The sequence below is a fragment of the Cololabis saira genome, chromosome 2 (assembly GCF_033807715.1).
Source record: "Cololabis saira isolate AMF1-May2022 chromosome 2, fColSai1.1, whole genome shotgun sequence".
NCBI classification, from domain to species: Eukaryota; Metazoa; Chordata; class Actinopteri; order Beloniformes; family Belonidae; genus Cololabis; species Cololabis saira.
Genome location: NC_084588.1, coordinates 39,376,478 through 39,388,559, shown reverse-complemented (window position 1 = coordinate 39,388,559; position 12,082 = coordinate 39,376,478). Strand labels below are relative to the sequence as shown.

General features: G+C 40.7%; 1 protein-coding gene across 1 annotated transcript in view; it reads right to left on the bottom strand.

Moving 5' to 3' along the window:
- Positions 1-2,457: 2,457 nt before the first annotated feature.
- LOC133463628 (frizzled-3-like) overlaps positions 2,458-12,082 on the bottom strand; it is a 34,954-nt gene continuing 25,329 nt past the window's right edge. The window contains exons 4-11 of the mRNA XM_061745274.1: positions 11,165-11,467; positions 10,330-10,492; positions 9,926-10,225; positions 9,417-9,668; positions 4,588-4,736; positions 3,969-4,083; positions 2,775-2,938; positions 2,458-2,703 (exon numbers count right to left, since the gene is read on the bottom strand). Of these exons, the coding sequence (XP_061601258.1) occupies positions 2,481-2,703; positions 2,775-2,938; positions 3,969-4,083; positions 4,588-4,736; positions 9,417-9,668; positions 9,926-10,225; positions 10,330-10,492; positions 11,165-11,467 (1,669 nt within the window). The 3' untranslated portion in view covers positions 2,458-2,480. The remainder of the gene's footprint in view (positions 2,704-2,774; positions 2,939-3,968; positions 4,084-4,587; positions 4,737-9,416; positions 9,669-9,925; positions 10,226-10,329; positions 10,493-11,164; positions 11,468-12,082) is intronic.

Genomic DNA, 12,082 nt, shown 5'->3' with positions numbered 1-12,082 from the left:
TCACAACATGACATCAAAGAGCGAGGGGCGCTCTTCTTCCTCAACCCTCACAACGGGGGACTAATATGAGCGACGACAGGCTGAGGTGAACTACAATAATGTATGATGGCAGGAGAGCAGAGTTCCTCTTGACTGCGTCGAGTTCAACTGCAGCATCTCTCACCGAGTCCCATGTTGAGGTTAAAGCACACTGGTTCATGTTTGTAAGCAGTTATGAGTGACAAGAGTACAGACAGCTGCTATAGGTTAAAAAAAAGAGAAAAGACAAATTTGGTCATGTACAGGAGAGGCAGAAGGCAGACTAGTCATCCCATAGTGCAGACGATCTATTTACAGCTGATATGAAGGCAAACAAGATGACAGACAGCTTGTCATGAGAAACCAAGAGTAGACTTGTTATATTTATGAAAGAGTTGTAAAGCCTAGACTCTCAGAGATAAATGTCTTCATACACCTGACCTGTATAAAAACACCAAGGTTAAACTAACAGATGTTGTATTTCCACACCATTTTCTTGGTTGATTATTTAACGCTCTGAATTATTCTTGTTGCACTTGTTTTTGTTTTATTTCTCGTTAAAGTTCCATTATTGTGACATCCTTCTTGCAGAGAAACAACAGACGGTCACAGAGATTCGGACGTAAGACGGGCTTCAACTGAAGAGGTAGACTTGAAAGCCAACTGTGGGTCGGATGTAACACAAGAACCACAACTTTTACAGATCTGATTGTATATGCAGACTACGTTCTAAGCAGCACCTGCGGGTGCAGGTACGGCGAAGGCGAAGGTACAGGTGAGGTAGGTTAGCTGGATCTTTAAGGAGCAGGGGAGTAAACAAAACGTTCACAATATACACTGACTGTAACAGTTAGTCTACCAAGAAGAAAGTAAATGTCACAGCATCAAAAGCACATCGATTGATTCCCTTTTTACTATTTGTAAATTGTCTGCACCTCTTTGTGCAAGCCTGAGCTCCAGCCCTGTCCTCTGGTTTGTTTTTAAACAATCTCGAGTTTGTGAAAAACTGCCACTACCACAAACTACCACAGTTCAGTAACGTATGACTGGATACCACACAATAGGTTCAATGCTGGCTGTCAGTTGTGGGGTGTTTTCGATACTGGTTTTAACTTGTATACTTGGGTTTTAGCAGGGATGTCACCAGCAAAGATGCTGTGAGATTGATCGATATCAAACACAGCTTCTGTGATGAGAGTCGTTCGTGCTCTCTTCACATCCGTTGGATAGAAGTTAAATCTATCCAAATGTTCAGTTTTGAAAAGCCGAGCCATTTAAGAGTGGGATATCATCCTGATCTGTAGACTGAGTGACAGGAGCTGGAAATGCTGCACAAAGAAGGACACTCGCTGATCCTAGCTCCAAGTTTTTAGAGTAATAACGTACAAGTAGTAAGAATGGGACACATCGAACACACTGGTGAATGTTACACAAGAAAAAACTGAACAAAATAATGCTTCATCTGTTCCAAGAAAGCCCTTCGGCCTCAAGTATATGACAATGTGATCAATGTGCGTCTAATCTGACACTGTTTCCATTTTTACATTTCACTCCAGTTAATACTTCAGAGAGGTTTGAATGTAATGATGCATTACAGATGATGGGTTACAATTCTATGGCTGTTAAACAAATTTTATAAATCTTCTTATACTACACATAAATCGCTGGTGTCGATTGGGGCACATTTTAGAATCTGGACTTTTTTTTCCCGTTATTATAAATTCAATAATTTTTTTTTTTAATTAAAAAACACTGAACACAGTGTTGAGTGAACTGTTATCTTGCTGCGTTCATGCTAAAACAGTTATGACTGACCTCATTATTACTGTTTTAACAACTCTTATACATTCTAGGTTGCACACATTTCCTCTTCTAGCTCCCTCTTTGAAGCTTGCAGGGGAAATTAAACTTTACTATCTCTTTCTCTCTCTCTGACACACCCACATGCTCTCACACAAAAAAACTAAACAAAATAACTAATCTTTCAGCAGCCAACAATGTTCACAGTATAATTCCCCATTCACTGATCAATAAGGAGGTCCATCAATTCTCATTAGGTCCAAACTATAAAGAAACATCCTTTTCATGAGCGACATTACCAAGACACCGGACAAGTTATTTAAGCTCATCACTAAAGCAATACTCGGCAGTGTTCATCATATTTAACATTATTCATGTAGGTCCTGCACCATAATGATTTGGAAATAATGCCAACACTGTATTTGTGATTCTTCCAAGACCAAACTGGAGTCTGAAGTAAATCTATTGAATTGTACAAAGTGACCCTGTCATCTCAAGAGGAGGACGGGATTTTCTTTCTGCATTTGTCCAGTTTCTCTCCATTGCAAGTTTGAGTTTTCCAAACTTTCCCTGATTGATGCCTCTCAGTAGCTCATGGCACATAAAGTCAGAGGAGGTGTTAATCCTGCATCGACAGCTGCGTGTGAAACAGGTGAGTGATCTCAGGCACTGGAGCCGTCGTTTTCAGCCTCTCTGCAGTCACTTGCTTTGGTCCCGTGGGTGATGAGGGTGGGTGGGACCTCAGAAACGTCTCGCTGGCTGCTGTGCCTCGACTGGTTGTCTATCTGATGCAAGCTGCTGTGAGTGGAGAGCGGGTGGTCAAGACGGTTCAGGCTGCCATGGAAACTGCGGTCCTGTGTGCCCCGGTGAGCCAAAGAATTGCTCCTGAGAGGCGGAGACATGAGGAGAGTTAGAGATAGATCAAGGACGGAGAAGACTGACAGTGATTGTTTTACCTTTCATCTCGAACGCGGCGCAGGCTGCCATGGTAGCTGGCCTTGCTGTGGGCGCTGCTGGCCTTGCTTCTGGTTGATGCTGGGTTTCCATGGTGAGTTCTGACTGGTTCATCAAGGTTGTCCAAAGCAGCCAAGTGGGTGGAGGACGCATGAGTGGAGGTCCCCTATAGAGGGATAAGATGCAACACATATTTAGCATACTATTTCCCTGGGAGGGAATGAAATAAAAAAAATGCTATAATACTAATGGCACAGAGTTTATTTCAACACTGAAATAAATGAAGATTATGTTTAAGTTATCCTTTTTCAACTTAAATCCAGCCTTGTTGATTATCTTATATCAATTAACCAGGGCTGAAATGTTGACGTCCCTAAAATCTGATATCTGTATGAAGCTCACACTAAAGACAACTTTTTGATAACTCATTATCAAATGTTAAAAGTTTTAAAAGTTGCCACTGTTAGAATCAAAACCAGAATTCAGTCTCGCGTTACAAGGGTTCCATCTTAAAATCCAAACCCAAAACGATGGCTGCGTCCGAAATCCCATACTTCCACCCTAATGAGTATGCAAAATGAGTATGTGAGATTTTTTAGTGCGTCCGAAACATTAGAACGTACTCAATAGTATGCTCTATCCATACTCATTCCGTTGAATGTTTTTAGTGTGGATTGATGGACACTAGCCGAGCAGAAACTTCCCACAATGCAATGCAGCGGCGCTTGGTTGCTAAGTGATACATATATCTCATAAGTATAATATTAAGTATAATAATATTATTTTATAATATTAATATTATAATATTCGTATTTAATAATATTATATAATGTCATCATGTTTCGGCCAGAATAAACGGGAAATAGCGGAGTGGAGCTGCTACTGCTGCTGTGACAGGTTACCATGGTAACAACCCCCCCCCCCCCCCTCCCTACGGCAGGAAGTGAGGTGTGCGCTCTTAATAGTACGTCCGAATTAATGCACACTACTGATATTTACTCAAAAGTGTGCTGAATTTAAGTATACTTTTTAGTATATACTTTTTAGTATGGCATTTCGGGCGCACCGTCTTACTTTCTGCCCTAGAGCTCCTTCTAATGGCGCCACATCAGCTGTGACTGTATTTGATGCTGGTGCTTTACAGAGTCTGAACGCGACAGCTTGTGACTCTATTTCACTGTTGTTTCCAGTCCTACCTGAGTGGATGTCCCTCTGGACTTTCTGATGATGGGGGTGTTTGGTTCGCGCAACAGAGACTGGACAAAGTCTGGTTGCTCTTGCAGAACCTGGCAGGACTCATTGACCCCACTGCTGCAGAGAGAAGAGCGAGGGAGGGCAGTGGTGGGAAGGTCAGGGGAAGTGGCAGACAAAGAGGGGTAGATTCACATTGCAAGTTTAAGAGGAGGGCAGAGGGGAGTGGAAAGGATGTGTGATGTCAAAGAGGAGCGCAAATATTTGTTCAAAGCAAATATGTGACAACAGAAGAAATAAGAAGATAAAGCGAGAAGTAAATGTGTTTTTTTAGCGTGGGAGGACTTAGGTGAAGATAATATCCCAGTGCTCCTACACAAACAAATACACTGGTGAGGCTTCATGTGCAGTATGTTAAAAAGTGGAAATTACTGACATACTGACACTAGATTTGCAGCACATGCTTTTAAGTCCTTCATTAATTACAAGTTAAAACAATTAAAACCTTACAGCCCAAATGTATTTGTCTCTTCTGACAAATTTTAAAATGATGCCATTTTATCTTCAAATGTTTATAGTTTAAATTTTTTAATTTTTAATGACCATGCACACATTTCTGCTTACTTTTTGCGCCTGCGTCCATGCAGGAAACCGGCCCATTCGAAACAGGTCTTCTTACTGCCCACCCAGAAAACAGAGGGGATTCCCACCACCAACATCATCAGGTACCTAATCAGGAACAACACCATGGCTGGTTTGCTGCTCTGCTCAACCTAAGGGGAACAGAAACATTAATGATTAACTCTGAAATCAACGAACACAGCAATAAAAACTGAAATATTACAGAACAAGAGGAAGAAAGTGCAGCAATATAACAAGCATTTTGTGTGCTAATTATTACAACTAAGGCTTGAGAGCCCTGGATGCCACTGATACTTCTTACAGATTCAGAGGATCAAAGACAGTCAGCACTGACAAATGCTTTTAGCTCAGTCAGTCACTTTAAATAATTCAAGAGGAAAACTAATACTAGAAAAACTCAGCTGCTTCAGAAGCTGAACTGCTTTTTACCCCAACTACAGTTGTCGTTTGAAATGTCTCCCAGTAGAGGGCAGGACTTTACAGCAGATCAACATTTAGGTAAGACGTAAACATGGCAGGTTCGAATTACCGTCCTGCTGCATAATGCAGTTTGGCCAAGCTTTATTTATCAGACAGACTGTCTTACATTTGACTTGTTAACACATTTGTAGACAAATGTGTTACTACCCTTCCAAAAAAGAAGGGGAAGAGAGTGGAACCCATTACCATCTCTGAAATAACTCTCAAAATGTATTAACATTCAGAGCTGTATTTTCCGAGTTTAATACAGATCAGATTTTACTGTAGGTTTCTGAATCAAATTGATATTTTACAGAACAAATGAAAGTGGCCTTGACAAAAATAAAGCTGCTCCTAGTATTTTGTTGCACAACTTCAATCATTATCAGCAAGGGATCTTTGTAGCTCTCAGTGACATTTCCTCATCTGAAAAACATGTATGTCGTCCATCCATTATTCCTAAGAAAACTACCTGAGCAAACTGCTCTAGCTTTCTAACTCACCAATGCACTTGTTCAACAGCACTTTGGGTCACTTTGTCACACTACAATTGAATTTCTCTTTGATGGTCACTGTTTTTGGGGGTTTGTTTGACCCAAACTTTGGCCTACTTTAGCTCTCTAACACCTATGTGACTCATACTTATAAGGGTTCATCAGGTGCTTGTGTTTTACAGTTCCATCTTTTCAGAGTTAAAACTTATGTGGTTCAATAGTTTTTAGGGGGTAACATTCTTAAAGCTTTGCTTGTCCCTTTTATACTGAGTTGAGTTTGAAAATCTGAAATTAAAACAGCTTTAAATGTTATTGCAATGCATATGTGCAGCATTTTAAAACTCAATTCTTGTTCTATGTTCCTTCACTTCAAATAACTGTAATTATGATATTTTCTTCTTGGAAAATCCTTTCACTTGTGGTCTGCAGTTGCTGTTTGCATACAAAGCAATTTAAGTGCTAATTTATGTGATGGAAATCAAAGGACAGAGGGTGTTACCTGGCACCTGGAACCCACTATTCAAGTTACATAAGGTAAACCTTCTCCAATTATACTGACAAACATCCTTATTATATGCACAGACATGCCACGAAACACAGCAGATGTTACAATGATGCAGTGTACTTCAATATATATGTTTTAGGGGTTTGCCCTTGGCAGAGTCCATGTTTTCCAAAGTGCTGGTCTTAAAAAACATTTAAAAAAAATACAAATCTGATCCAAAACAGACCACATTCACCGTTAAGATCTCTACTTTTATTATATGTGATTTGGTTTCAAATAACAATGCAAATTCAGTAAAGCGCTGTAATTAATTGTTAACTTGTGTACAGATGGTCCAGAGTTACATCATTGTGCACTGCCGGCCATTGCACCTTTGGATTTGACACGTCTCCATCTGTCTGCATGTCTGCATCATTATTTATTTGGAGGACATTTATATAATTATGAAGTGATGGCTTGGTGCTGTGATCAGTGCTGCGTCTGTAACAACCCTGAAACGTGAGAAGTGGGATGTGTGGATCCTAGGAAGAGAGCGTTCAACGGCTCCCATTTTTACCATTTAGCATTTTATTGTGGATTTCACTCTATGATGGATGGTGTTAGGACTTGTGTGAGAACAAATCATAGGCACGGCATCTGGTCGTTTTATAGCAGCACACGAGCTGCTTCTGTTAAGCTAGGAGCATTAAATGCATCTGGGAAGAAGGGAAGGGAACATAGTCACAAATCTTTAGGAGGCAACTTTCCCCCACAAATTATTTTTCACTACCATCTCCCTTTCTTACTGGAGGGAAAGCTGTTTATATTTATATTACTTCTACTTCATTTCAGTTAGAAACAACAGTCAAAGCAGGGGGATTATAGCAAAATGTCCTTTACTAGTACCCAACGATAGTTGTGATACCGTAACAGTAACTCCCACGCAACCACTGATCCAGAAGACACTGTACAGATGAAGTTATGGTTGGGCAGTGTACTTCAAAATATGACAGAGCTTCCATGTGTTATTAACAGCATATTTTACCTGGAAAAGTTATCAAAGCATTACTATTACAGATTAAAATTTTCATAGCATTTTGAAAAAGAAAATCCTCATATAATTGTCTTGCCTGGGCTGTCTGGGCTTAAATGTTTCAAACTAAGGTCATGACACTAAAGAAGAAAAACCTAAAAGCTCTAGGATTCCAGCAAATTACCACCTATGAAAACACATACACACAAAAAAGGCACTTAAACTTAATACACACAGATTGTCCAATTTTCCAAAACTATGAAACTGCACCCTGTCCCAAGCATGCAGACGTTAGCACATAGATCTCACCAAAGGCCAAAGATCAAATGACTCAGTAATATTGGAATTCCAAAGCTACAGCAGCCTGCACAGTGAATAGGCTCACACTTGCAAACAGGCATGAACGTATACACCGACTCGTAACTCAAGGAGTTGCACCTGCTGCCACACTGTCTCTGTCTGTCTGTGGCAAATTAGCCAACCATTGTCTTGAATTGCACTCTGATGCCATTTTAGAAACTAAAACATCAACCTTTTCATTTAATTTTGTGTGTGTATAAGTGAGAAATTGCTTTGATTGCCTTTTGTATATAGTTGTGAAGAGGAGTGGTGGAACTTTTGTTTTCACAGAGCATATTTGCTGTTTTTTTTGTCTTGTCACCAGACTGCAAAAAATAACAGACTCCCACTGCTCTTCATAACTGCCACAAAGCTCTTTTAGAGTACAGGCAGCAGAGCATGACTTAGCAAGCCCTGAGAAAGACACACCAACCGAGAGAGGGAGGAGAAGGGAATAATGGGGAGAGTGAAAGATGGAAGTGTGTGAAAAGCAGTGGGAAGAGTTAATAACGAGGAGCCAAAGACATGGAGACAAAGAAAAAAAAACCTATATTAGCAGAGCTAATGGTGCATACTGCACTCTGGTCTCCTACAAAAATATCTCTTCAGTACTCATGCACTCACACTTACATTAATGCACTTACTGGATAAAAGTAGTCAGAGTCTGGCCATTACACCCACAGGGACTATAATAACATCATATTCAAATACATATAGAGAGAGTTGGTCCCACTTTTGCAGGTATATCAGCTTTCACTCCTCTTGGAAGGCCTTTCATCAGCTTTTTGAGTGTTTCTGTGGGAATTTGTGCCCACTCACTCGGTGGAGCATTTAAGTTCGGGCACTGATGTTGGACAAGTAGGACTGGCTCACAATCATTTTTTTCAGTTCATCCCAAAAGTGCTTGATGGGTTCAGGTCCAGGACTCCGTGTGGCCCAATTCTTCCACATTGAACTCAAACCAGTCCTTGATTTGTGCCTGGGGAAACTGTCCTGTCCTCTCCAAACTCTAGCTACATAGCACTGTTGGAAGCAGAGCATTGTCTAAAATGTCTTGGTAAGCTGAAGCATTAAGACTGCCCTGGAGACCTGTGGTCTACACCAAACCCTGAAAAACAGCCCTTATACCATTAACCCCCCTCCACCACACTTCACAATGAGGTCAGGCAGGTAATATTCTCCCAGCATCCACCAAACCCAGACTCAGCTACCTGACTGATAACAGAGATCCATCATTCATCCCTCTGACTGAAACACCTGAATAAAAAAATTAACAGGCGTGGACAATATATTTGTGCAAACACAAACAGTGCATTCAGTAATTTAGGAGATGCTTCATTATAGTAAGAACCCCAAGCTTACACATCAAGTTCAACGACAGTTCTGGTTAGAGGACCAAAAGATTACTGGAAGGGTTAGATATCTCACCGCTTGCTCAAGCGTTGGCCTTTGGCAGCATATGAAAAGAGTGAAGAGAGGCACAGACCTGGAACTGAAATATGGCTTGGTGTAAAGCTGAGATTGTGTCTTATTGCTTTCTGTCCAGCTGAGATGACTGGCAGCTTCTGAGAATGTATCTTTCCATGGATAAAAAGCTAAATTTCGATGTGCTATATAACAGACAATAGAGGTATTTATCTTGCAACACTAGGAAACATAAAAAGAGAGTATAGGTGTACTGAGAAGTCACAAATATTTCTATGATGGCTGTTGTGGAAAAACGTATTAACACCTCTGTATAATATGTTTGAAACCCTTAGGTGACTATCTGGACTGAAACTGGATGCATTTAGATCACCAGGAATAAAGACTTGAGAGATGATCCAAGTTTCAGTTGATTCAATGAATCATTTGCATGCGAATGGGTCAAAACGTACATCAGGCATCTCGATGCAGGAATGACACATAATAATAGATGCATAGTGATTTTGAACGCCACAAATTGACGATTTTGAAAGAGTAGCATGGGTTTACACACAGCATTCTCCCCATTTCTACTTACCTTGTATGGGCAGGGAATATGATAACGCCTACAGTTCTCTTCCATCCACGTAGTCTCCCAGATACTTCTGTAGTTGTGTTCGTAGATGTAGCATCCAATCACAGTCAGTAAGGGGACAAGGTAGAGCACAGAGAACACTCCCATTCGGATCATAAATTTGACTAGTTTGGCTTGGTTTTCCTTCTCCAGTGGAATCTCCATGCGCACCCGGTTCAGAGCAACAATGCCCACTAAAAGAAGAGAGATGCCAACCTGAAGAAATCAGGGAAGAGGAGAAGCAGACACTATGATAAATGACCGAACAACAATAAATGATCATTGCATAAAGAAATAGGACGGCTGTCAGGCAAGAGGAGCGTCACTCACCCACACTTACTTATCTATCCATTTCTCCTACTTGTAAACCATCATCCACCCATTAATCTGTTCAACATCCCATCCATCATACCTTCCCACTCATCTCTTCTTTCATCCATCATTCCACACATTTCTCTTCTGGCAGTACTCACCACCACATTGAAGCAAAGTGGCACCAGGACAAACCACCTTAAGGCATCTATGTCATATAATCCTATGAAACAGACTCCAGTGATCCCATCTCCCTCTATTTTATTCAGGGCCAACAGGGTGATAGTGAGGGCCCCTGGAAGGCCCCAGGCAACAGCGTGGAAGAGGAGCGCTTTCTTCTCAATGGCCTCACTTCCCCATTTAGGTACAGCGGCCAAGAACCAAGTAATGGTCAGTATAACCCACCATACGCTGCCAGCCATGGTGAAGAAATACAAGACCATGAAGAACAGAGTGCATGCCTTAGAGAGGAAACATGGAGAACATATTATTTTTTCCAACCATGAAAGAATCAGTGAAAACTGTCGCATGGGCAAAATACTAGATACAAATGAATAAAGTTCACCTTGTTGTGAGAGCCCTGTGTGATGGTTGAAGCTCTGAACTGGCTGGGGCTGACCGCGTTACATGCAACTGTGTCATCCAGCAGGAAACCCAGGAAGAAGACCAGCGACACCATGACATAACACACAGCGTAGAAGATGATTGGCCGCTCAGGATATCGGAACCTATTGATGAGAATAATAAACTGATCTCATTCCACTATTCTTGCAAAGACTTAACTATTTTAACGTATTTTCCGCACTATAAGGCGCACCTAAAAGCCTTTAATTTTCTCAAAAACCAGCAGTGTGCCTTATATATGATCATTACGGTCATTTCTATTACTGTAGTCAGGGGGATTGTAGCTACTGTAGTTGGTGTTGCCGAAGTAATGGCGCTAAAAACGTCAGGAATCGTCACAAACGTTCAAGACGACAGCAGCGACACTGACTCGCATAATGGCGACTTTGGCGAGACGGAGCAAAGCTGGTTTTTATTTTGTTAATAAAGTTTGACGTACGGTACTTTTCTTCTTGTTGTTTTTTTTTTGCATTTGCTGTAGGATTTTGTAGCCTTTCCTGTAGCGCAGCTCCATCAGGTAGATACGTAACTCAACCCCAGCCACTATAGTACGGTATTTTACCATATATTTAGTACGCCTTATAATGCAGTGCATTTTAAAATACGTCATTCATTGAAGGTGCGCCTTATAATGCGGTGCACCTTATATTGCGGAAAATACGGTATATGAAATTCATTCTTATTTGAACTTTGAATGCCGCTTTTTTAAAGTCTTTCAATACTAAGTTAAAATATACCAGTGATCTTTAAACACAGTAGTATTCAGCCATGCAGACCTTGTAACATCAATAAGGAACGTCAGGAAGGTGAAGAGAGTTGCAGACAGACAAACAATGGAGATCACTCCAATGAAGTATCGGGTGAAGGTCAGCTCCTGCTGATTGAAGAACATGGAGGGGCAGGGGGCAGAACAGTCTTTTCTCCCCATGAAAGTGTAACCCAGATCTGGGTCAACCTTGAGCTCTCTGGGGCACCAGAAACCATAATCTCTCTGGACAGTCATGGATGACTGGTCGGTTGGTTCAGAGCCTGTTAGCAGGTCCTCTGGGCGAGGATAGGGTTCATCACAATCTGGGAACCTAGAAAACAATACATTTATGCAGCTGAATATACTATTCATTTTTATGACACAGTTTAACAGCAGCACAAATACAAAAATGTACCATCAGCAACTAAAAGATAGTTTCAACTTTAGATGAATATATATACAAACTACACATTGAAACAGTAAACACTATGAAAACATATAAGCAGACAAATGCTTAGATGGCAAGTTAAAAACATTTTTGAAAAATTGAAAAAAGAAAAACAATAGGGAGTTGCTGACACAGGACATCACAGTTAGATGCAAACCTTTCCCGGCAACAGTGAACACACACTGTATGATGAAAAGGAAATAAGAAAAAAATATTCTCGGCTGCATGTACGAGTCCTCTTAGAAATTTGCATGATCCCATTATGGAAACTAATACCAGAGTAGGATTTTCTCAATTATATCCAAGTCTTTTGAACAGATCTTGGAACAGATACATTCTTAACAGAAAAGCAAAACAAGCATTTAGTACATAATTTACTGTGGGTTTTCTGGCTAGGCAAGATTGGTATTTTTATAACTTCCAGGTCCTGATGATCTAAATCAATTTTCTCTCAATGGTTTGGCTCTTCTTCCAGGCCTTGAAGGGATGATTTCGGAG